Source organism: Paroedura picta, chromosome 10, assembly GCF_049243985.1.
Source record: "Paroedura picta isolate Pp20150507F chromosome 10, Ppicta_v3.0, whole genome shotgun sequence".
NCBI classification, from domain to species: domain Eukaryota; kingdom Metazoa; phylum Chordata; class Lepidosauria; order Squamata; family Gekkonidae; genus Paroedura; species Paroedura picta.
In genome coordinates this window covers 81,681,732-81,707,409 of record NC_135378.1, presented here as the reverse complement: position 1 = coordinate 81,707,409, position 25,678 = coordinate 81,681,732, and the positions used below count along the sequence as shown (strand labels likewise).

Here is a 25,678-nt window from a genome sequence, read left to right as displayed (position 1 = left end):
ACGCCTCCCCATAAGCTTTCATGGCGTATACCCCACTGCATCAGCTGCCCAAGGTGGTCCGAGGTCACCCAGCCGGCTGCGTGGGGAGGAGGAGTGAGAAATCAAACTCCGTTCCCCAGATTAGAGATTGCCGCTCTTAACTGCTACAGTCCAGGGGTGGCCTAACTGTAGTTCTCCAGATGTCTATGGACTACAATTCCCAGGAGCCTCTGGTACGGTGCAGGCAAGGGCTCATGGGATTTGTAGTCCATGGTGCTGGCAGGGGCTCGTGGGAATTGTATTCCACGGACATCTGGAGAAGCACAGTTTGGCCACCCCTGCACTACACCAAGCTGGCTCTCATAGGGGTATAGAGGTTAAGAGGACTGCACTGGGAGACCTGGGTTCAAATCCCCATTCGGTAGGTGAGCTTGGGCCACGCATTCTCTCAGATCAACCTACCTTGCAGGGCAGTTGCAACGATAAAACAGAGGAGAGGAGAACTGTGTAAGCCTCCTTGGGTCCTCACGGGAACAAAGGCAGGGTACAAATGAATAAATAAAAGGATGACATTTTGCTTTGACCGACTGGCCGGGCTACCCCGCCTGGAATCCACATGGCGAAGCGTTTGCTTTTTGCATCTGGGCTGGCCCTCCATGCAGCGACAACAATGTGAACATTTGTACCATTGAACTGCCCCGACAAAAGACAAACGGTTGACATCATCAGCCGCTGCCGGGGAGAGTCAGCTGCTTTCTGGTCAGCAGCCTCGGACGGCTGGCGGGGAAAGCTGTATATACCAGCTGGAACTGCGGAAGAAACTAGAGGCATTGCAAAGCCAATGAAGGCCTTAATCCTGGATCGCCGCACAATTTTATCCATTCGTTTTTAGGCCTCTGACTGGCTTGGCCTGGCCAGGGAAGCTGGGAGGCTGATCGCGTTTAATTCTCAAATTACAGGCGAGAGGCTGAAGCGAAGAGAGAGAAGCAAGACACCGTTTCGCAACCTGAGATTTGGCAGAGTGAAAGCTAACGCACAAAAGCTTATGCTGCAACGCATCCGATAATCCCGAAGACGCCACAAGGTTCCAAGAACCCTTAGGAGACAACCAAGTTGGCAGGCCAACTTGCAAGTCAATGTTCTCCATCAGGGCTTACTCCCACGAAAGTGCCCTTAGGATTGCAGCCATAAAGGTTAAAGCTGAACCTACATCTGATAGTACACAGCTCTTCGTAGGCACCTTTTAGTATGCAAGCTTACTTATTTTGCTATTGTTTTATTAATGGAAGATTTAGCTGCTGACATGCCAATGTACCTGTTCCTTGCCTGTTAAAAGAGTCACCTGGCTTAATGGGCGTTGCGTGTGCGTGGAATTTCTAACGCACACACCTTCTCTGCTGCGTTGCCCCTGTAAAATCCGCAGAGACAGCATTCCTGGTGCATGACAAGTGTTTTTATAACGTGGACATGCCCTGCTAGAGCTGTTGTCCAGGAGAGCACCTAACTGTCCACTGCAGATTTGACTGGGCGTGTGGATTAAAACAATGTTGGCTCAGCAGCAGGTGCAACCAAAGTGTTGGTTTTATTCTCTCTACTTTCCCAGTGCATTCTTTAAAAACTGCTCCTCCTGGCTCCTGCATTTCGGCTTCATCTGCTTGTGTATTTGAGTCTGCCCCTTGCAGGAGCTACAAAAGGTGCAAAGAAGGCTGGTCAGATTTGCTAGTTCGGAAATTAAGAATAAACTCCAGCCAACTGGCTGCTCTAAATTCTCCTTATTTTTATTTTTATTTTGTTCTTTTAAAGGTTCACAACTTGAGATTCCCTTATGGGGAAATGTTGATTCTTTCAAATAATATAAACAATATAAACTAATATAAAATATGAACCAAACAAAAGGCACCAGCAGATTCCGGATATATTTTATATAATTCTATTTCCTGTTTTCAATTTCTTTCCTCTTCAGTGGTATCATTTCTAATATAAAGTTCCTCTAATTCTTTCAACTGTTTCATATATAAACGTCCTGAACGGCTATTGTTTGGTTCATACTTTTCATTATTTGAAAGAATCAACACTTCCCTAAAAGGGAAACTCAAGTTGCAAACATTTAAAAGAACAAAATAAAAATAAGGAGAATTTAGAGCAGCCAATTGGCCAGAATTTTTTCTTAAATCCTTGCAGGAGCTATGTCAGGAATTCCTAACTACAATCCTGCAGGAATTCCTAACTGCAATCTTGCAAGTCCCTGTGCAGCAACATTGGGAGGATTTTTTTTTACTTCTTTTTTTTTTTAATTGAGATTTCCCCCCCTTATGTAGACAGGTCAATTTGCCCCCTCTGAAAGTGGCCAATGATGGCTCTGGAGGAAACAAGGAAGGGCCTGGAGCCCGGCTGGACACTAGGCTGCAGAAGACCCTGGTGAGTTCCGGGGCTGGGGGTGGGGGCAGCAAAAATATATAACACAGGAAACCTCCCTTGATTTTTTTATTTTAACTGTCTTGGGAGGTGAGGAATACTCTGTACCCTAACAGACAGAAAATGTGCCTGTTTCCATTAAAGGAAAAGGTAAAGGTATCCCCTGTGCAAGCACTAGGTTATGTCTGACCCTTGGGGTGATGCCCTCTACCGTTTTCATGGCAGACTCACCCCGCCTGGCGTTTCTAATTTGCAAAGGACTGATGATTTACAATTGCTCAGATTGCTATTGTTCCCATTTTACAGGTGATGCCATCGAAGACTGACTTGGCTAAGTCTGCCTCTCGACTCCTGAAACTAGATGACTTGGAGACACACTTTTCTTGGATGCTTTAGGATGCTTAGGGCTGATCCTGCGTTGAGCAGGGGGTTGGACTAGATGGCCTGCATGGCCCCTTCCAACTCTATGATTCTATGATTCTATAGCCTGTATGGCCCCTTCCAACTCTATGATTCTATGTTTCTATAGCCTGTATGGCCCCTTCCAACTCTATGATTCTATGATTCTATAGCCTGTATGGCCCCTTCCAACTCTATGATTCTATGATTCTATAGCCTGTATGGCCCCTTCCAACTCTATGATTCTATGATTCTATAGCCTGTATGGCCCCTTCCAACTCTATGATTCTATGATTCTATAGCCTGTATGGCCCCTTCCAACCCTATGATTCTATGACTTTTCAACGCCTGTTGTTTGCTTTCCCAGCAGCCCACAAAACCCGGACTTACCACCGCGGGCACGTTTACAGTCCTGATGAGATCAACGTGTGAGTCTCCCACCGACATCTCTGGTACGAAGAAATAAGTCCTCGGGTTCAGGAAAGATACTTTGGTGCCGTTCTCCAAAATGTGAACGTCCACTTTGGGTCTCTGTTCCCTAGAAGGGGAAACAAAGAGCGGCTTCAAAACCTTTGCACGCATCAAGCCAATGTCAAATCCAGTTCTCAATTTTATTTTATTCTTATTTTATTATTAAATTTATATCCCATCACGCCCAGTTAAACCGGCTTGTGGCGGGTAACAATTGATAAAACCCCATCACAATAAAATCCCATTAAAATCCCAATAAAACATTCCCAAACTTTACTTAAAGGCACATGGTAAAAATCTCTGCCTCCCCATACTGGTATACCTGCTCCTGGGCTAGCCAGGGGCTGGGTCAATGATGACACATCCTAAGGGAACTGAAGCAAACAAACAAAAAAGGTTTAGCATTTTTCCAGTTTTGCTACAGCCAGGGGTTTCTCAACCTTTCCAACATGGGGCCTGCTTTGAAACTTAACTGTACCTTAAGACGCCACACTCTTCCTTTCCCCACATGGTGTTGGCATTTTAGAAAAGTTAACACTGAATAAGTTTAGATTTTGCTGCGTTCCGTATTCATCGCTGTATAGCAGCCTTTCTCAACCTTTTCACCACTGAGAACCCCCTGAAACATTCTCCAGGCTTTGAGAAACCCCAGAAGTGGTACAATCGTGCAGAATATGGTGGGGAAGAAGAGCTGTGGACACGCCCACCTGGGGCCCCTCCCCTTCCCATCCCCTCCAGGCCCATCATTGGCCATTTTGGGAGGGGCGGCAGGTCAACACGACCATGGATGGACATATCACCCAATAAATGAGCTGGTGGAATGAGCTCCCAGAAGAGCTATGAGCCCTGCGGGAGCTTTCGACATTCCACAGGGCCTGTACAACGGAGCTCTTCCGCCAGGTTTACAGTTGAGGCCAGCGCACCAGGGAGAGCTGGACCCCTCTTTGTCAATCTATGAAGGGTTGCTGCTTCCCACCCCTTCCCTTCCCCTTATCAGAGAGTGGGTGGATTGGTATTTTAGTCCGCCGTCAGATACTTGGCTTAGGTTCTAATTATATATTGGTTTATCGGAGTTTTTATTGGGGTTTTTACTGTTGTAACCCGCCAGGAGCCTTCGTAGGGAGTGGCGGGCTAAAAGTCTAAATAATAAAAATGATAATAAAGGTTTAACACATTTAAAAAGTATATTGAAAATTAATTAATGCCTGTCCAATCAGAAAACCCTTCCAGGGCTGCCCAGAAACCCTAATCGAGAAACCCTGCTCTTTAACGCACCAGCTGGCAGCTCATGAACAGAAACTGCAGGCTCTTGCAGTGTCTCAATTTACCTGGGGGTTGTGCAAGAACAGGCGACAACTCTACTGTTCAACTCAGCGTTTAAGAAGGGCTCCACTGTCCTGTTACCAGCACTGTAAAGCAGGGGTAGTCAACCTGTGGTCCTCCAGATGTCCATGGACTACAATTCCCATGAGCCCCTGCCAGCGTTTGCTGGCAGGGGCTCATGGGAATTGTAGTCCATGGACATCTGGAGGACCACAGGTTGACAACCCCTGCTGTAAAGGGAAAGGCAGAATTACCATGGCTCCCCTCTCCTTTTCTAGATTAATGTTTATTTCGTCCCAGCTGCCCTGATACTGTCTGGAAAAAGTTGAGATTATGGCCACAATGCCTTAATTTAGTTAGTACAGGATATGTGCTCCAACCTCCAAATCATACTGCCCTTAAGAGTTACAGGGTAGAAGGGTAAAGAGATTTCACGGGTGGCCTCTTGACCCAGTACTTTCAAGGCCCCCCGGCAGAAGAACTTAGATTTCCCTTATGTCACCAGCTGCCTTCATGGACACTTCAAGCAAGGTATGTGTCATCAGAACAGTATGTAGGAGGAGAAGAGAGTTGTTTTTTATATCCCACTTTTCACTACCCAAAGGCCTTCCCTTCCTCCCCTATATCAGACATCCTCTGAGGTAGGTGGGACTGAGTATGCTCTAACAGAACTGTCATGAGCCCAAGGTCATCCAGCTGGCTGCATGCAGAGAAGGAAGGGGGAATCAAGCCTGGTTCTCCACTACACCAAGCTGGCTCTCCAACTGCACAATCCGAACGAAAAAACATAGGGTGCGGAGATTGAAATTTCAGAAAATGTACAAAGGCCCGCTGGGCAAAATTTAGTTTGGCTTCTATTAGTACAGAATTCCGCTGGTCTTTCCCTAGCCGAGCCACCAATGATCTCGCCAGCTTGCAAATGAGCACGTCAGTTGCCTAAGAGTAAAGCCCTACCTTTGTTGTCAGAATGTGGGCAGAGCATGAGTAAGGCAAAAGCAGGCACGAACATGAAAAGGGTTTTGAAATCCACAGCTCTGGGACGGCTGCACAAAGCAAGAAGATGGAGAAGATGGACCTACGCCTTCTTGCCCTTTGGGCAACTCAAGGCTGTCGTAAAAGTCCTTGGCGGTGGATTGCAGAACGCAAGATTGCACACAATGTGCATTGGGCACCCCAAGCGGATCTCCATTTTTCTATGAATGGACTAAGTGGGAACTGGTTGGTCGCTGTGTGAGACAGGAGGCTGGACTAGATGGACCCCTGGTCTGATCCAGCAGGGCTCTTCTGATGTTCTTAGGAAGGCCTCGGCCTCTCTGCCCTGTTGTTGGCCCTCCAGAGGAACTGGTTGGTCCCTGTGTGAGACAGGATGGGCTAGATGGACCTTCGCTGGTCTGATCCAGCAGGGTCTTCTGATGTTCTTATGAAGGCCTCAGCCTCTCTGTCCTGTTGTTGGCCCTCCAGAGGAACTGGCTGGCCACTGTGTGGGACAGGATGGGCTAGATGGACCTTCACTGGTCTGATCCAGCAGGGTCTTCTGATGTTCTTATGAAGGCCTCGGCCTCTCTGTCCTGTTGTTGGCCCTCCAGAGGAACTGGCTGGCCACTGTGTGGGACAGGATGGGCTAGATGGACCTGCACTGGTCTGACCCAGGAGGGCTCTTCTGATGTTCTTATGAAGGCCTCAGCCTCTCTACCCTGTGGTTGGCCCTCCAGAGGAACTGGTTGGCCACTGTGTGAGACAGGATCCTGGACTAGATGGACCACTGGTATGTTCCAGCAGGGCTCTCATTATATTCTTAACTCTTCATTGATTGTCCAATTATGTATGAATGTTGGTCCCCCCCCCCCCGCCAAAACAAAAATGAACCCAGTTTTGGACTCTAGGCCATCACCTTCCAAACTACTGTCCAAAGAGACAATTAAAAATTACCTGTAAGTGTAGGGTCCAATTTCTGTCACGCGGGGAATCTCACCATCAAGGACTTCTAAAGGATTGGTTACATTGAACATATAGAACTGCATGTATACAGGTGGCGGTGGCTCCTCCCATAGCTTTAAAGTGTCAGAACCGTTCTTCAGCACTATTTCCTGAAGAAAAACAAAGGCCATTTAGATACATTCACAACGGACAGCGACACAGTTGATTTATGTGACCAGCGGGATCATGGGATGCAACGTTTCCTGGACTGTACTATCATAGGGTCGTTTTTGGGGGGGGAGTGGGATCATATCAGAAAGCTCTCAGACTGTCTAACACCCGATGTCCCTCGCAGGGCTCTTCGCTCTGCAAATACTAATAGATTGGTCATATCCAGCCCACGTGGCCTTGACCGGTGGCAGGGCCTTTTTGGCCCTGGCCCCTGCTTGGTGGAATGAGCTCCCGGAAGAGCTACGGGCACTGTCAGAGCTAATGCAGTTCCGCAGGGCCTGTAAGACGGAGCTCTTCCACCAGCCTTTGGGTTGAGGCTAGGCTAAAGGGATATTTTGGGATCCTCTACTGCAGCGGTCTGCAACCTTTCCATGGCTGCGGACCGCTGCCACGGGGTAGGGGGAGAGGGTGACCCGGGGCCCCGCGCATGCGAGGAGAGGGAGAGGGGAGCCGCGGGGAGAGGGAGCGGGCAGAGGGAGCCACGACCCGGCGCTGAGGCCTTCACGGCCTGGCACCGGGCTGTGGCCCGGGGATTGGGGACCACTGTTCTACAGATACCCTCCAATTATCTCAAATTTACATCTACCTGGGAATGGCACCGAGGGAGGGGATTTATGTTTCAGTTTATTATGTGTAGGTTTTCTAATTCTCAGTTTGTATTTTAAACCTGTTGTTAACATTTTTTAAAAGAAAGTAAATAGACATACAGGAAAAGAAAAGATTTTACGTAAGATTTAGGGACCATTATATGATAGAACAATAAATATTTAAATTACCTTCTTCTATTCTTCACATCACCCCAGTTACCTCTAATTTAAATCTAGACATCTTTTAATACTTCACGTAATATTTAACATAGTTTAATACTATACCATCCCCGTGCCCAAACTATTATTACTACATTTCAATATTTGTTTTACAGGTTATGTATATCTAAACATCCATATTGGCATTTGAACAAAACCTTATTATGCTATAAGGCTTTTGGTTGGGGTCGACCTGAATTGAATCTCTTCCCATTGGCCCCTGAACCCCCTTCCCATGAGAACCACCACCAACATGTCCATCCCACGGGGTCATCAGTATGTTACAGTTAAAATTGATGATCTCACCATGCTTGTTCCATTATGTTATTGTTCTCCTGTTATGACTTTCACTATTTTTCAATTTATCATGTTAACTGTACTGTTTTTTCTCCAGTTCCATGTAAACCGCCCTGAGCCTCAGGGGAGGGCAGTATATAAATATAATAAATAACTCAAAATAATTCAGCATAAATCAAAGATTGATAGAATTGCAAAGACAGAAAATTATAGAATCACTGAGTTGGAAGGGACCTCTGAGGTCATCTAGTCCAACCCACTGCACAATGCAGGAACTCACAACTACCTGCCCACCCATGGTGACCCCAATTTCATGCCCAAGTAATCCTTCCACCGAAAACCTCCAGAATCCAGCTTGGACTGGAGAAAATTCACCTCCGATCCCAAATACCTCAATACAACTTAGAATTCTGCAGAGAATTGAAAGATTTCTTCTTTTAATATATTTATCACTATAAATTTAACTGCTGCTCTCATTCAAACCAAAACCTTATTTCACTATAATTCAGAATAAAAATTCAACACAAATTAAATATCGACAAATATATTGCAGAGAATAAGAAATAGAATTGTTTTTATACCCCGCTTTTCACTACCTGAAGGAGTCACAAAGTGGCTTCCAGTCGTCTTCCCTTCCTCTCCCTACAACAGACACCTTGCAAGGTAGGTGAGGCTGAGACAGTACTGGCAGGACTGCACTGTGAGAACATAACTATCAGGGCTGTGACTAACCCAAGGTCACCCAGCTGGCTGCATGTGGGGAATCAAACCCGGCACACCAGATTAGAAACCACCGCTCTTAGCCACTACATTACACTGGCTTGATATAACATCTAATTCTATATATAATTATACTAGTCTCCCCCTTCAATATTTGATGTCCTGCCAAGACTTGGGGCCATTCCGCAAATCGAAAAAAATTGTGTTGCGCCTCCGGCCATTCCTCACCTCCTGGCTCTCTCGCTGCCGGGATGCTGGATGCTGGCGACGTTGCGCAAAACGCAAACACAAATAAATAAATAAATACATGGCGCCATCAAAAAGTAAGCCTTTCGCTATACTTTCCGCATGCAAAACGGCCCTCGGATTTCCCTTGAGCATTATAATACCACAGGTTTTGTTATTATTTCTTGCATTCTTATCACATTAAATATCAGCTGAAGACATCAACCTGGAGTTTGAGAGACTAAGTAAGCCCCATCATGAATTCCATGCACTCAAGGGTGCATCTCTGATTATATGAGTTTGATTGATCTTCCAGCACAGTTCTGGAAGGCTCCCTCACCTGTGTCCTGAAGGCTCCCACACCTGTGAACCAGATTCTCGGCCTTGCAGGTTACTGAAATTATATAGTGGTAAGACCCGGGTTTCTTTGTTTATTTGGTGAACGCAATAAATGCCTCTTCAGTTGGAAGCATCTTCCTGAAACTGCGTCAGAAGGCAGTGATTAAAATCCTTACTGAAGAAACGTCTTTAGATAAAAAGGTCTTGGACAATTAAGGCCAGTATGTAATTTGCCCTTTTGAGACAAGGTAAAAGAGCAGCTGCTCTGACCTGGGTAGCCCAATTTGATCAGGTCTCAGAATCTAACAAGGTCAAGCCCGGTTTGCATAACCAGGGAACTGCTGATTGCCACTGTGGTGAATTTCCTCCAGGCCAGGCTGGATTCTGGAAAAAAATATGTTTTTTGGGGGGGATAAATTGGGGTCACTGTGGGTAGGCAGAAAGTTGTGAGTTCCTGCATTGTGCAGGGGGCTGGACTAGTTCAGGGGTAGTCAACCTGTGGTCTTCCAGATGTTCATGGACTACAATTCCCATGAGCCCCTGCCAGCAAATGCTGGCAGGGGCTCATGGGAATTGTAGTCCATGAACATCTGGAGGACCACGGGTTGAATACCACTGGACTAGATGACCCTGGAGTTCCCTTCCAACTCTATGCTTCTAAGAGTTTATTTATTTATATTTATTTATTATATTTATATATGCCGCCCTCCCCGGAGGCTCAGGGCGGTTTACATAAAAACGTATAAACAATACATGAAACAGTCCATAACATATAAATAACCGTAATAATAATACTAATAACTGATCATTGCAACAGTGCAAACAATGCAACAATGCAACAGTGCAAACAGGTCCAGAGTGCACTGATGGAGGTCTGGGACGGAGGGAGCAGGGGCCCTTCAGACATTGTTGGTTATGCCAGGGCTCAGCCAAATGCCTGGCGGGAGAGCTCCTTTTTGCAGGCCCTGCGGGAACTGTTTTGGCTCCGTCAGGGCCCTGATCTCCTCAGGAAGCTCATTTCACCAGTCTCAAAGCGGCTTTCAATTGCCTTCCGTTCCTCTCCCCACAACGACAGCCTGTGAGGTCAGTGATGCTGAGAGAGCTTGGACAGAACTGCTCTGTGAGAACAGCTCTAATAGGACTGGTCCAGTAGTTGGCGTGAATTCAGCTACACAGGGCTGCATTTCTCTTTTATACAGACTGACACTGTGTAGCTTTTTGTTTTGTACTAACTTCCGGGTCAGGGGTTTCTTTCTAACCCTGGAAGGGTTTCCCAAATGAATGGGAATTAATTCATTTTTAATATTTGTTTTTAAAGTTTAAAACATTTTTCGGGTGATACGACCATATATGGTCATGCTGACTCACACACACACCCCTCCCAAAATGGCCAATGATGGGCCTGGAAGGGGCGGAAAGGGGAGGGACCCTGGGTGGACATGTCCACAGCTCTGCTTCCCCACCATATTCTGCTTGATTTTGCCACTTCTGGGGTTTCTCTGGGCCTGAAAAACGTTTCAGGGGTTTCTCAGTGGTTAAAAAGTTGAGCTAGGCTGCTCCAGGGGATGGCAGGAGGTCTCCTGGGATTACAACTGGCTTCCATGCAACAGAAGACGGTCTCTGTGACACTATTGAAGTCCCTACCAGTTAAGGAATTCAGAGAGTGAGAAAGATTATTTATTTATAGCAGGGGTAGTCAAACTGCGGCCCTCCAGATGTCCATGGACTACAATTCCCAGCAGCCCCTGCCAGCAAATGCTGGCAGGGGCTTCTGGGAATTGTAGTCCATGGACATCTGGAGGGCCGCAGTTTGACTACCCCTGATTTATAGTCTGCCTGTCATGATCCAGGTTACTCTCTCTCTCTCTCTCTCTCTCTCTCTCTCTCTCCTCTCTCAAACATTTGGCAAGGCATCCAAGGATATCACCGAACGCCTTCTCCCAAACGCTACAAGCTACTTGACTTGTATTTCACAAAGTAAACAAACAGACGCTGCCAAGGGCTCATGACACAAAGCGCCTGCACCCTTGTACAACCTGCACCCTTGTACATCTACGGAAGTCAGCGAAGCCAGACTATGAAGTGCCTGGCCACACTTTTAACTTTGCGGCAGCGAGTCGGTGCAGACCCCAAATCTCCAGGCTGGAGAAAAAGCGACAGGATCAAGCGAGCCCAATGCAACGGGCTTCAGGGAGGGAGGCCTTGGCCAGGGAAAGTCAGGGTGGTGTTGGGCAACTACGCAGCAGTGACCCCAAGCACCTGACTCCTTCCACTGGGTGCCAGCTATGGAGCAGGCTCTCTCTGCCACTTCAGGGAGTGCTGCATCAAGGGGCCGGGACCCACCTCAGGCTTGTGGGTGGGAGGCCCGCCTGGCTGCACCAGTTTGGTTTAGTGGTTAGGAGTGCGGACTTCTAGTTTGGCATGCCGGGTTTGATTCTGTGCTCCCCCACATGCAGCCAGCTGGGTGACCTTGGGCTCACACAGCACTGATAAAACTGTCTGTTGTGGGGAGAGGAAAGGGAAGGCGACTGTAAGCCGCTTTGAGCCTCCTTCGGGTAGGGAAAAGCGGCATATAAGAACCCTTCTTCTTCTTTTCCATCAGGCTGAAGTGAACCTGCGTCCCACAGCTACATCTATCTATCTATCTATCTATCTATCTATCTATCTATCTATCTATCTATCTATCTATCTATCTATCTATCTATCTATCTATCTATCTATCTATCTATCTCTCCATCCATCCATCCATCCATCCATTTTATTTCCCGCCACTCCTGAGACCGGATTGTGGTGGGTTACAAACGTCCAATAAAAACTCCTGTAAAGCCCCATTAAACAGACAACAAGTACAATAAAATCCAAACGACATGGCAGTAAGAAGTCCAAAAAAACTTCCCCATTCCCCACCTTACCTCCATCTCTGGAGGGATGGAAAGAAGGGTCAGATTATAAAACTAGCTGCTGGCTGACTAGGGAGGTTTTTTTTTTGGGGGGGGGTGATCTTCCTCACTACCCCAGCCTCAATCACAGACCTGGTGGAACAGCTGTTTTGCAGGCCCTGCGGAATGCCGGAAGTTCCCGCAGGGCTCACAACTCACCCAGGAGCTCATTCATAGAATCATAGAATCCTAGAATCATAGAGTTGGAAGGGGCCATGCAGGCCATCTAGTCCAACCCCCTGCTCAACGCAGGATCAGCCCTAAACATCCTAAAGCATCCAAGAAAAGTGTGTATCCAACCTTTGCTTGAAGACTGCCAGTGATTCCACCAGGTCGGGGCCAGGACCAAAAAGGCCCTGGCCCTGGTTGAGGCCAAACGCGCTTCCCTCGAAGGAGGAGGCAAGACACCTGAATCATTCTCCATAGAAAAGACTTCAGAGTTGTTTATTAAGTCTAAGAGGGTACATCTGGAGTATCTTGAAAGATATGACGGCAAGAAACAACTGGTTCGGCCAGTCTTAGTATACATATAGAATACCCCCAGCCACGGAAGAAGGGCTTTTATCTTCAAAGTACAGCTAGAACAAAGTGAAATGTACATTTCTATGCCCAGTGGCCAAAAGGCCAAAAGGCTGACAGAACTACTCGCAAAAGCCACCACACACAGAACAGGAGACACTTTCTACTTGGGCCGTGAGAAGTGCACCTGGCCTTGTCCAGGGCCTGGGGGAAGGAGCTCCCAGAAGAGCTAAGGGCCCTGACGGAACTTACACAGTTCCTCGGGGCCTGTAAGACGGAGCTCTTCCGTCAGCCATTTGGTTGAGGGAAGATCATGAGCCCCTCCTCTAAGAATCAATCTCTGGCACCCCCTCTGAGAAATTTGCCTACGGGGGGGGGGGGTACTGCAGTGCGTGTGGGGACAGCAGGACTGGTTCTGTTTTCGACTGTTGTTTTAATTTATGTTGTTAACCGCTGAGAGATGGCTAGCCCAGAGCAGTGGTCTATAAATATAATAATAATAATAAAACACTACCTGGGAATACACTACTGGGAGGGGAAACAGGGGGGAAGGAGTAGAGCCCGGTGGCTCCTGGGACTTCAGTTCACTTTTCCTACGAACCATGTTATACAGTGCACGCCTCCATGACTCTGCCTTTCTGAGACGCAAAGCAGATTATACAAATTGAGATGAGACAATAATAACCACAAGATGAGAATTCCATAAACAATGAAATGAGATCTGGGTTGCAGAACCAACCGGAAATATGAAAATAACCTGAAGCAAACTGTTAGTACGACACATTCAAAGAGGCAAAATTACACAGCAGGATCTTACTCACAGGAAACTCTACATAGTAGGCAGATTCAGGTGGGCAGCCGTGTTGGTCTGAGAATGAGTTGGTTTTTATATCCCGCTTTTCTCTACCAGAAAGAGTCTCAAACCGGCTTACAGTCGCCTTCCCTTCCTTTCCCCACCACAGGCACCCTGCGAGTTAGGTGAGACTGAGAGAGTCCTGAGAGAACTGGGACTGGTCCAAGGTCAACCAGCAGGCCTCCTGTGTCTCAAAGAGGCTCACAACCACCTTTCCTTCTCCCCACAACAGACACCCTGTGAGGTAGGTGGGTCTGAGAGCTCTGACAGAACTGCTCTGCGAGAACAGCTCTAACAGGACTGTGACTATCCCAAGGTCCCCCAGCTGGCTGCACGGAGAGGAGTGGGGAATCAAACCTGGCTTGCCGGATTAGAAGCTTCAGAAGTATGCTTGCACATGAAAGATTCTATCTAGGATAAACACGCTGCTGGCCTTTAAGGTGCCACTGGGTTCAAACTTTGCTATACACGGAATATAACTTTGTTATATCAGGGTGCACCACGTTCCTTAATAATTCACCCAAGTCACTGGGTGAATTGTTCTTCTCCTCTAGGGCTGGCCCCGGATGGTTCCAAACTAGAGAGAGGAGCCTGACCTTCCTCTGAAAGTTGGCACCATGTATTTTGCTCCACCTTTCCTTCGAGCAACCTGGGGCAACGTACGCGCTTTGAGACAGCTCTGTAATTGTACAAACTGGGACAGGATGTGGCAACTCCCATCATACTACACTGTTTTCTCTGCTGAATTTCTTAATCTTTAGATCATTTAATCTCAAATTATATGGGCGCTCTCTGGGCACATCTAAAGCATACAATTGGCCGCAGGAATTGTCCTGTTTACGTGTGAAATGGGCGTGAAAAATACCACAGCTGGGGATGACAGCCGTTAACTTTCCACCTACAACTATTAACACCATCTTGCTCTACTGTCTTTTGGGTGAGTGCGAGCAGAAAACAATATGTCATCATCCGAAGGAGCGGGCAGGAGTTCAAATGCTCCACAAACGCTGGCAGGGGCTCATGGGAATTGTAGTCCATGGACATCTGGAGGACCACAAGATCTCCACCACCACGGATCATTTTCTTCCTCTCACATATGTACACAAATGAACGGCCTGCTTGATTTTGACTCTGCCTTGCAAACTGACAGAGATCTGCATGATGCTCCCAAGAGAAGTTCCTTCTTATCTTACAGCCCAAAGGTCTTGAGTAGACTGAGAACCACAACTTTGACAGGCTAAGTTGACAGATCATGCCCCAAGGGTACTTGTCAATGGTTCAGCATCCTCTTGGAGAAGAGCCACAAGTGGAGTGCCCTTGGGATCTGTCCTGGGGCCTGTGTTGTTCCACATATTTACAAATTATTTGGATGAGGGATTAAAGGGCATACTTATTAAATTTATAGAGTATATTAAACTGGGAGGGACAGAAGACAGAATCAGAATACAGGATGATCTTCATAGGCTTGAGAACTGGTCTAAACTGAATAAAATGAAATGGTACCACTTTGCTCTGCTCTGGTTTGGCCTTACTTGGAGCACTGTGTTCAGTTTTGGCCACCCCAGTTGAAGAGGGATGTAGACCAACTGGAGCGTGTCCAGAGGAGGGCAACAAAGATGGTGAGGGGTTTGGAGACCAAGACGTAGGAGGAAAGATCTGTTTAACCTGGAGAGGAGACGACTGAGAGGGGATCTGATAACCATCTTCAAGTATTTAAAAGAGTGCCATGTAGAGGATGGAGCAGAGTTATTCTCTCTTGCCCCGGAGGGACGGACCAGAACCAATGGGATGAAATTAATTTAAAAGAAATTCCATCTAAACTTCTGGAAGAAGTTCCTGGCAGTCAGAGCGGTTCCTCAGTGGAACAGGCTTCCTCGGGAGGTGGTGGGTTCTCCATCTTTGGAGATTTTTAAGCAGAGGCTAGATAGATATCTGAAGGCAAGGCTGTTTCTGCGAAGGTTCAAGGGGGTGGCAGGTGACAGTGACAGTTCACATAATGTACTGAGACGGAGGCCAAGCCCTATGAGGAATGGCTGGGGGACATGGGAATGTTCATCCTGGAGAAGAAGGGGTCAAGAGGAGACACAATGGCTTGAAGTATCTGAAAGGTTGTCACTTAAAAGAGGGCAGGGAAAGGTTCCTGATGACACCAGAGATTAGGACCCGCCAATATTGCCTTAAACTATGTGTAGAATGGTACCAGCTAAATATCAGGGGGGAAATTCAGTCTGAGAAGTTCAGCAGTGGAATGGGCTGCCTAAGGAGGTGGTGAGCTCCCCTTCACTGGTGGTCTTCAAGCACTGGACAGCTACCCCTCACTGGTCAGCTACTTATCCTAGATACTTGAGCCTGATCCTGCATTGAGCAGGTGGTTGGACTAGATGGCCTGCCTGGCTCCTTCCAACTCCATGAAATGTTAATCATTAAAAATATTAAACAGTCTACCGCTAAGCGTTATGCCGTTAGCTACGTTATGCGTTCCCAATTTGAATGTTTTTCTTCATATTGGATCACAAACAATGTTTCCTTGTATTGTGTCACCAGTTCAAATGTAAACTGCCCTGAGCCACAAGGGAGATCAGTATATATATTTCTCTTTCTTTCTTTCTTTCTTTCTTTCTTTCTTTCTTTCTTTCTTTCTTTCTTTCTTTCTTTCTTTCTTTCTTTCTTTCTTTCTTTCTTTCTTTCTTTCTTAGATTTCTATACGGCTCAGGGCAGTTTACATATAACATCATGGGGGGGGGGTACATGGAACGGCCTAACATATAACATAGACAAATACAATAACAATAATCTAACAGTGGTTCTAAATAACACAATGATCTTAAACAACAACGATATAACAAGAACGGTAACTTGGCTAAGGCCTCCAGAGAGGTCAGACTGGTTCAGGCCATGGAGGGGATGTCTGAGGGGGACCTGTGGATGATATTTGGGTTTGGTTGGTCTCAGGCAAATGCCTGGCGGAGGAGCTCCCTTTAGCAGGCCCTGCAAAATTCTGGGTGTTCAGGCAGGGCCCTGATCTCTTCAGGGGACTCATTCCACCAGGTGGGGGCCAGGACAGGAAAAGCTCTGGCCTTTTTGAGGACTTATGTGCTTTTTGGGGGCCAGGAATCATCAGCCAGTTGGCGGTGGCAGAGCATAATGCTCTTTTGGGCAGTATAGACGGAGAGGCGGTCTCTCAGACACACTGGGCCCAGACGGCGTATGGCCTTGAAGCTAAGAAACAAAACCTTTAAGCCTGATCCAGAATTCAGTTGAGATTCTATCCAGGCAGAAGCCCGAATTTTCTTCCCCCCCCCCTTTTTTTTTAACCATTTGGCCTGATCTAGTATTTTGGAGAACTGGAAAGCTTGCATGCCAGTTTGTGGTATTTTAATTAGTTGTAATGATGAAAAGTGTGTCACATAAATTCAAAGTGGTTACGTGGTCATGAACACCGGAAGCTGAGTCAACCTACCAAAAACTGCAGGAGCACAAAAGGGAGAGGAAACTGCCCACTGCTGACGATATAAAAGAATTCAAATCTGTTTTGAAAATCTTATACAACTGCATCGAAAAACGAAATCTGGGTCCAGCGGCACCTTGAAGAACAACCAACCCTTATTCAAGGTGTAAGCCAGGGGTAGTCAAACTGCGGCCCTCCAGATGTCCATGGACTACAATTCCCAGAATCCCCTGCCAGCATTCGCTGGCAGGGGCTTCTGGGAATTGTAGTCCATGGACATCTGGAGGGCTGCAGTTTGACTACCCCTGGTATAAGCTTTCATGTGCATAAACACTTCCTCCAATGTCGTGAAGAAGTGTGCATGCACAGGAAAGTTTCTATACTTTGAATAAAACTCGGCTGCCCCTCCAGGTGCCGCTGGACTCAGATTTTGTTCTGCTGCTTCGGAGCAACACAGCTACCCACCTGAATCTAATGGCAGATAAATTGCATTACAATTGCATGGGAAGATATGCATATGAGGAATAGGACAATCCAATGGCTACCCACAATCAAAATATAAATTAGAGAGCTACACAAGAAGGACCCAGGAGCCTCACTGTGATAGCCAGCCATAAATCAGAACACTGGAAGCCTTATGAATTACACATCTCTTATTCCAGCCGCTAGCAAAACATTTCAAATTGTCTCCTTCAGATAAATACGTGTTAATCTATCCTTCGGGTATAAAGCATGCACTGCCCCACTTTCCCCTAGTTTGTGTTCAGATTTCGTTAACAGAGTATAAGACTCCATTGCATATCAGATTCATCCATCCACCCACCCCAATAGGCTGGTAACTATTCCCACGTTCTCCCTTGGGCCGGTTTCGGCTCCTGTTACAATAGAACACCTGTTTTGCTGATAGGAGGCGAGATCTGTGTTCGAATTCTATGCACGGGGATGAAGAAGAAGGATGAGTATTTTATAACCTGCTTTTCTCTACAGTTACTTCCAAGAAGAAGGTTTTTATACCTTCTTTTTGTCTCTACCCGACCGAGTCTCAAAGCGGCTTACGATCACCGTCCCTTCCTCTCTCCAAAACAGGCACCTTGCGAGGTAGGCGGGGCGGAGAGAGTTTGGAGAGAACTGTAACTGGCCCCCAAGGTCACCCAGCTGGCTGCACTTGGAGCAGGAGGGAGGAATCAAATCATGTTCTCCAGAGTCCAGCGCTCTTAACCGCATGCTGGGTCGCACGGCCTACTGTGTCCAATGGCACTCTCGAGGACATGCGCGGGGTACAACAGCCTGGGGACACTTGTTTGCAGGATGGGAAGCAGAAATCCAGCCCAAAAGAGTTCTCGGCGTGGTCTTGCCACGCTTCATGGACTGTCCGTGGTTTCAGATCCAGAGGATCAGGTCACTCACACGCCTCAGTGTACAACAAGCATGCAACCAAGACCAATAACAGACACTAAAATCCTTGCAAACAATGTCTGTTCCTAAGGCTCAGCTCTGATGTCACAGAATCTTATCACCAAAACAACATCTGGCAAGTAGAAGCCTGCGTCTCCCTCCTCCTCCTCCTCCTCCTCAACTTCTCAGGCTTCCACGGTCCCTCCTTCCCTTTTGCAATATGGTTTGCAATCTCCACATTTGGCCCTACTAGCTAGGATGACTCATGCAGGGATAGACGCACAAACGCACCATTTGTGCGGAACCTCCGCACGAAAGCCTGCCGTTTTTAATCCCATCGCTTGGCACTCACGGCTTGGTTTCCACCGGTGTTCCCAGAGCATTACCGGCACTGAGTCAGCAATTCTTACAACAGCCCTGGAAGGCAGGACGGTCTCAATACCACCAGCTGACTTCCGTGCACAGAGTGCATCAGCACAAATCCCTGCCCACACTTTTAAGGGTCATTTACGTGAGCACATAAACGGTCTGAGTTTTGCGACATGGAGCCATGTCCCACGCAGACTCCCAAAGTGGAAGGACCGCCAGGCAGGGGTGTCGCCTCGCAGCTCAAATGGAGGTCGGGGGGAGGGGAAGAAGGGAGTCCACTTGATTTCTCTGCTTACCTTTCTGGCACCATCCACTTGCATAATGTAAACCCTATTTTGGCAACAGGTCAGGGAGGTCAGTTTATGATGACAAAACCGGGGCTGAGAAGCTGACGGACACTGAACTCCCAATATTGATCCCTCAGAAGCCAATAAAAGCAAGAATACCCTGGATCGCCAGAGATTCGCAGGGAGGGAAAGAGGACGGGGGCAATAAGGCAGCAAATTGTCACAAGAGTCTGGGTTTTTAAAACAGGACCTTTTCCAAACGGGCCAGGGCTTTTTTTTAATATGGGTCAGTGCTCTGGTAGACCACAGTCCTTTACACCAGTGATTCTCAACCTGGGGACTGGGACCCCTTTGGGGGTCAAACGACCCTTTCAAAGGGGTCGCGGCGGGGCAAGCAGCTTGGCCAGGGGAGGGCGCCATCCACACAGCAGCCTTGCGGGGTAGATCGAGATAGAGCGTTCGTCTGTCTGGAGCAGCGGAAAAGAGCAAGATCAGCGTGGTGGGACAAGAGGCAGAACTGAACTGAGAAACCCCAGGGGAAAAAAAACAAAACAATTTATATACAGTCATGAGCAATGGATCTTCACGCCATTGGTCAGTTTCGACAATTCCTGTGAAAGAACCCTTGCCTAATTTTATGGTTGGGGGGTCACCGCAACGTGAGGAACTGTATTAAAGGGTCACGGCATTACGAAGGTTGAGAACCACTGCTTTGAGCCATCAGGACACCTCCATACCCCCAGGGCCATTTGCAAACGGAAAGTGTTCGGACAGAAAGAAAACGCAAGGTCCTTTATTCCCCTCCCCGCCTCCTTAGTGGGGATGGAGGGGGGTAAAGCTACCAGCTCCAGCTTGGGAAACTCATGGATACCCGGGGAGGGCACGGACGCAATGCCTCCAAACCAGGGGTGTTCAAACGGTGGGAGGGGGGGCTCCAAACGTCCATAAGTGCTGGCAGGGGCTCATGGTCATTGTAGTCCAAGGGCACCTGACACGGGTCAGTTTAGCCACCACTGCTCCCAAGCACCCATTTCTCCCCCCTCCCCTGGGAACTGTTGGTCTCTGTCGACCGGAGAGGTGCTACAATTCCAGGGGATCCCCGGGTCCAGCCTCCCACCCCCCCGGAGGCTGGCATCCCACCTGCCCCGGGAGAGATCCCCCGGAGGGCCCTTTGCGACCCGGAGAGCATTCGGGCGGCCAGGGGGCGCATCCTGGGGGCGCATCCCGCTCCCTCTTCCTCCCCGCCCCCGGCAGCGCTGCGCTCTCTCTCACCTCCTGCACCTGCCGGTCGACGGCCGCCTGCAGGACGCGGGTCAGCAGCAGAGCCATGCCGACGATCAGCAGGGACACGGCCCCGAGGGCGAGGACGCCGTGGCACCAGCGCTTGGCCATGGCGGCGCGAGCAGATTGCGGGCGCGGCGCGGCAGAGGCGGCTCCTCCCGGGCAGGGACGCAGGCGGGCGGGCGGGCGCGCTGCGCAGGGGCTTCCGACGGGGCGACTCCCCGCAGCGGGCTCCGGCCCGGCAAGCGCCTCCTGCGGCCGGCGGGGGCGGAGGGAAGCCGGATTGGCTCTCGCCGTCGGAGGGGCCGGGCCAGGGCCAGGCTGCTTCCGAGAAGGCGGCCAGGCAGGCCCTGGAGCCCAGCGGAGCGAGGGAGGGAAGGCGCGCCGCTTGGCGTGCGCTCGCACGGCCGCCTTGGGCTTGGGGAGACCGGGAGGCTTTGGGGATGGAGCCAAGAGGGGCGGGGAGGGACCTCAGCGGAGTATAACGCCGTGGAGTCCACCTTCCGATGGATCCGGTGTCTCCCAGGGAACGCAGCTCTGCAGTCTGGAGAGGAGTTGTCATTGCAGGGGATCCCCAGGCCCCACCTGGAAGCAGAATGCTATCTGTCGTCTGAAAATGAGCCATATTTCTTTGGGATCTCCAGGTCCCACCACCCCACCCAGTGTGCGCTCAGTCTTTGGTTTGGAGGCCCTGGAGGGGTTCTTGTGGGCTGGTTCCTTTAGGACCTTTTGTTGGGGTCTCCCCAAGGGCATGGCTCAGCCTTCTGGGTCCCTACAGGGGCACTATGTTGCCAGTCTCCAGGTGGCGCCTGGAGATCTTCCGGAATTGAAGCTGTTCTCCAGACAATGGGGATCAGCTCTCCCTGGAGAGGAGGGCTGCTTTGGAAGGGTTGCCAGCCTCCAGGTGGTACAAGCAAGTACAGACAAAAGGGACGGTTTGTAGTGTTACACAAAAAGAGAAAGAAACCTATCCCAAGGCTACTAAAAGTGTTGCCAAAACTAATACAGGATAAAGAAAGGTAAAAAGTCTCTTCTTATTATGTAGGTTGTTGGTCTTAAAGGTGCCACTGGACTCTGATTTTGATTTGTTGTGTGGTATTATGTAACACTTCCTAATGTTTCCCCGCCTCCAGCAGCCTTATGGCTTGTCAATCAAACAAATCTGAAACTGCTTCAGAGGCGTGAAGTAAAAACACTCATAATGATAAGAGTTTTCAATCATAAACCTGACAATGTAACAATTATAGATAAAACTGAATGATATCTATGAACAGAATAACACTGGAAGAGACAGGATCTGTGCCCTTCAAGAAAAGCACACAGAACAAAGGCAAAATGTATTGTTTTATCGGGGGTTTTAATGGGATTTATTGTTGTGGGTTTTTCTGTTGTTACCCACCGCGAGTGGCAGGATATAAATTCAATAAATAATAATAATAATTTTAGCAAACAGTGCCCACTGACACAAGGAAAAAGAGAAAGGCTCAAACATTAACTTAAGGGCTACTTATTTTCTTTAGAAGATGAGGAGGAAGAAGAGTTCTTATATGCCGCTTTTCTCTACCCGAAGGAGTCTCAAAGCGGCTTACAGTCACCTTCCCTTCTTCTCCCCACAACAGACACCCTGTGAGGGAGGTGAGGCTGAGAGAGCCCTGATATTACTGAAAAAGAAGAAGAGTTAGTTCTTATATGCCGCTTTTCTCTACCCGAAGAAGGCCTTCCCTTTCCTCTCCCCAAAACAGACACCCTGTGAGGGAGGTGAGACTGAGAGAGCCCTGATATTGCTGCTTGGTCAGAACAACTTTCTCAGTGCTGTGGCGAGCCCAAGGTCACCCAGCTGGCTGCATGTGGGGGAGTGGGGAATCGAACCGGCTTGCCAGACTAGAAGTCTGCACTCCTAACCACTACACCAAGCTGTCTGTCTAGAATTATGCCTGTTTTCTGCCCAGTCTCCTATTGGTTCGGGGTGGATTATGATAAAAGCACATATAATGATAAAATATGCAGATAAAATATAAAAGATTTCTAAGCTACATACAATGAAAATCTAAAGGTGAAAATTGTCATTAACTGCTGAGTTATATTTACCGGGAAAAGAGGAGCAAGGGGGGTGGGGATCATGCCAGCCCTAGCTGACCTATAAATCGGGGGCTTTGACAGGGAGCCCAGCATAATTCGGGTATTGTTTTGCGGCTCAACTGCAGGGCTGGCGGAATGAACAACTCCATCTTGCAAGCCCTGCAGAATTGTTCAGTGTTCTGCAGAGCCCAGATCTCCTTCGGAAGAACATTCCACCTGGCCAATTTAATCTCCTTGCAGCAAGGGCTCCTGAACAAATTTTTCTCACTGGATCCTAAAACTCTTTGGGGGACATACGGGGAGAGGTGGTCCAGAAGGTATGATGGTCCCGGATCGTTTAGGTCTTTAAAGGTCATGACCAAAACCTTGAATCTGATTTTGAATCTGGTCTGCAGCCAGTGTAGCTGGGAGAGCACAAGCCTCGTATGTGCCCTCCACGGAGTCCCTGTAAGGATTCATACAGCTGCATGAAAGGGGACATGATATCAACTAAATACCAGGAGGGAAATTTTCACAGTCCGAGTAGAATTGGCTGCCTAAGGAGGTGGGGAGCTCCCCCTCACTGGGAATCTTCAAGCAGCAACCAGATAGACACTTCTCCTGGGTGCTTGAGGCTGATCCTGCGTTGAGCAGGGGGTAGGACTAGATGGCCTGTATGGCCTCTTCCAACTCTAGGATTCTATGATTCACTTTAAGTATTTGAAATGTTGTCACTTGGGCAGGGTTCCTGCTAGCAGCAGAGAATAGGACCTGCAGTAATGACTTTAAGCTATGTGAAGAACGGTACCAGCTAGATATTGGGGCGGGGGGATTCATAGTCATAGTACTTCAGCAGTGGAATTGGCTGTCTAAGGAGGTGGAGAGCTCCCCCTCACTGGCGGTCTTTAAACAGCAGTTGGGCAGATCCTTTTCCTGGATGCTTGAGGCTGATCTTGCATTGAGCAGGGGGTGGGATTAGATGGCCTGCGTGGCCCCTTCCCACTCTAGGATTCTATGAGGCTAATTCAGCAGTGGAATGGGCTGCTTAAGGAGGTGAGGAGCTCCCCCTCCCTGGCGGTCTTCAAGTAGTGGCTGGACAGAGACTTAACCAGGATGCTTGAGGCTGATCCTACCTTGAGCAGGGGGTGGGATTAGATGGCCTGCATGGCCCCTTCGCACTCTATGGCTTTGTGATGATTCTGGACCGTATGCTCTTCAATTGTGCTTCCAGCTGCTGCTCTGGAATCCTTTCTCGGACCTACAAAGAAATCACAGTTTCCCCCAATGAAGCTCTGACCTTCTCTCTCCTGCTGCAGACTGGACTGACTTTTGCCAAGCCTACCGTTGAGGCTAGTTCTGAAAGCCCCTCCAGATGTACCATCCAGATCAGGTATTTCCGTTCTGTTCTTATATTTCCATCTCTCCTCCCTATTCTATTTGAGGGCTGAACTATTTTATTAACCAGGATAACAGCATGACATCAACCTTTAATGGGAAGGCTATTTTAGTTCATTTTTAATCGAATTGTATGTTTTCTTGTGAAACTCGAGAGTTGACTAAGTTGTACGCCACCCCGGGAGGACTTGGTCAAGAGGGGGTGGTAGACAAATCAAAACATGAGACAATTAATTGAGAGTGTCTGCTGAGGGTGTCTTATCCTTTGACCTTTGGGTTCAACTTTGCTCTGCCAAAGTGCTCAACTGGGACATGGTTTGCAGCGGCCGAGAATTCCTTTCGCTGAGAAACCAAAAGTCCCAAGACTTCTCTTTTTAAAATTAAAATCACGCCCACACGGTATATTTTTAGTGCATGAAGATGCTAGTCAAGTTCCTTCATGCCACAAGCTTGTGATGCAAGCAATACTTATTGAGTAACAGGATTCTGGTCCCACTGAGGCTTACTGCAAGGTAACTTCGCACAGGATTGCGGCATTATTGCTATTTTACAGACAGGGAAGGCTGAGGGAAAGGTAGCAACATGTCCAAGACTGGGAGCGTCACTTTCACCTACGGAGTAGGCTTTCCAGTTTTCAGGTGCAGGCCGGAGCTCTCCAGCACATTACCAGACTACAGAAGAAGAAGAGCTGAATTTTTGTACCCCTCTTTCTTTACTACACAAAGGAATCACAAAGCGGCTTACGATCGCCTACCCCTCCCCTCCCCACATGAGAGTCCCTTTGAGGTAGGTGGAGTGAGAGGGCTCTGAGAAAACTGTGACCGGCCCAAGCAGGCCTCACGTGTCTCCCAGTGGCCTACAATCGCCTTTCTTTCCTCTCCTTACAAGAGATATTCTGTGAGGTGGGTGAGGCTGAGAAAGTTCTGAGAGAACTGTGACTGGCCCATGGTCAATCTGCTGGCTGCACGTGGAGGAGAAGTGGGGAATAAAACCCGTTTTTTCAGGTTAGATCAGCAGTTCTCAACCACCGACATGCTGTGACTCCAGCTGCGGCAGCGGGGATGGCGCGCGCATGTGGGGCGGTGGATGGGGGCACACGCATGCAAGCGAGCACACAGGCACACAATAATCCATGGTTGGTCGTGGGGACACAGCGGCCGCCTGCAGCATGAACAAGGCACAGCCTGCGCTCCCGCCTCCATCAGGAACTAACCACCCCAGCCCCATGCACACACACCTCAAGGCAGCAGTGGTGCTCTATGTCCTGCAGCCACTAGCACTCCTGCCCCACCACAAGGGCAGAGCATGCTGGCTGCCTCCTACCCACTAGGATGCCTGCCCAGCCCAGGGGGCCACTGACCAGGAGGCAGCCACAAACATCATCAGATGGGAATTGAAATTAAACATTCCTATTCTCTTTATGACACGGCATGCATATAAGAGGCCTGAAGCCTGGAGAAAAAAGATGCTGCTTTGGGAAAATTCTGAGAACTTCAGCTGCCAGCAATATTTTTCTGGCACTCAGGGAGGTGGATTTTAGGAGTATGAACCCTGCTATAACATATGACCTCACATTGCTTGCTGGATCATGATCTGTTCTGAGATGTTTGGTTAATATAGCACAGTTTTGCCCTATCATAAAAGTGAATTCTGAGTCAAGTTGAACTATGTAGCTATCCCATTAGACCAGTGGTTCTCAACCTGAAGGTCACGACCCCTTGGAGGGGTCGAACGACCCTTTCACAGGGGTTGCAGCTGGGCTGGGGGGGGTGCTATTCACACAATAGCCTTGCGGAGTAGATCAAGAGAGAACGTTCATCTGTCTGGAGCAGCGGAAAAGAGTGAGATCGGCATGGTGGGACAAGAGGCAGAACTGAACTGAGAAATCCCGGGAAAGAAACAATTTATATACAATCCTGAACAATGGATCTTTGCACCATTGGTCAGTTTCGGTTTAATTTCTGTGATAGGACCCTTGCATAAGTTTATGGTTGGAGGTCACCACTACATGA

General features: G+C 48.4%; 1 protein-coding gene across 1 annotated transcript in view; it reads right to left on the bottom strand.

The window, feature by feature from the left end:
• SCARB2 (scavenger receptor class B member 2) overlaps positions 1–20,555 on the bottom strand; it is a 39,935-nt gene extending 19,380 nt beyond the window's left edge. The window contains exons 1-3 of the mRNA XM_077301132.1: positions 20,205–20,555; positions 6,517–6,674; positions 3,184–3,331 (exon numbers count right to left, since the gene is read on the bottom strand). Of these exons, the coding sequence (XP_077157247.1) occupies positions 3,184–3,331; positions 6,517–6,674; positions 20,205–20,324 (426 nt within the window). The 5' untranslated portion in view covers positions 20,325–20,555. The remainder of the gene's footprint in view (positions 1–3,183; positions 3,332–6,516; positions 6,675–20,204) is intronic.
• Positions 20,556–25,678: the final 5,123 nt, after the last annotated feature.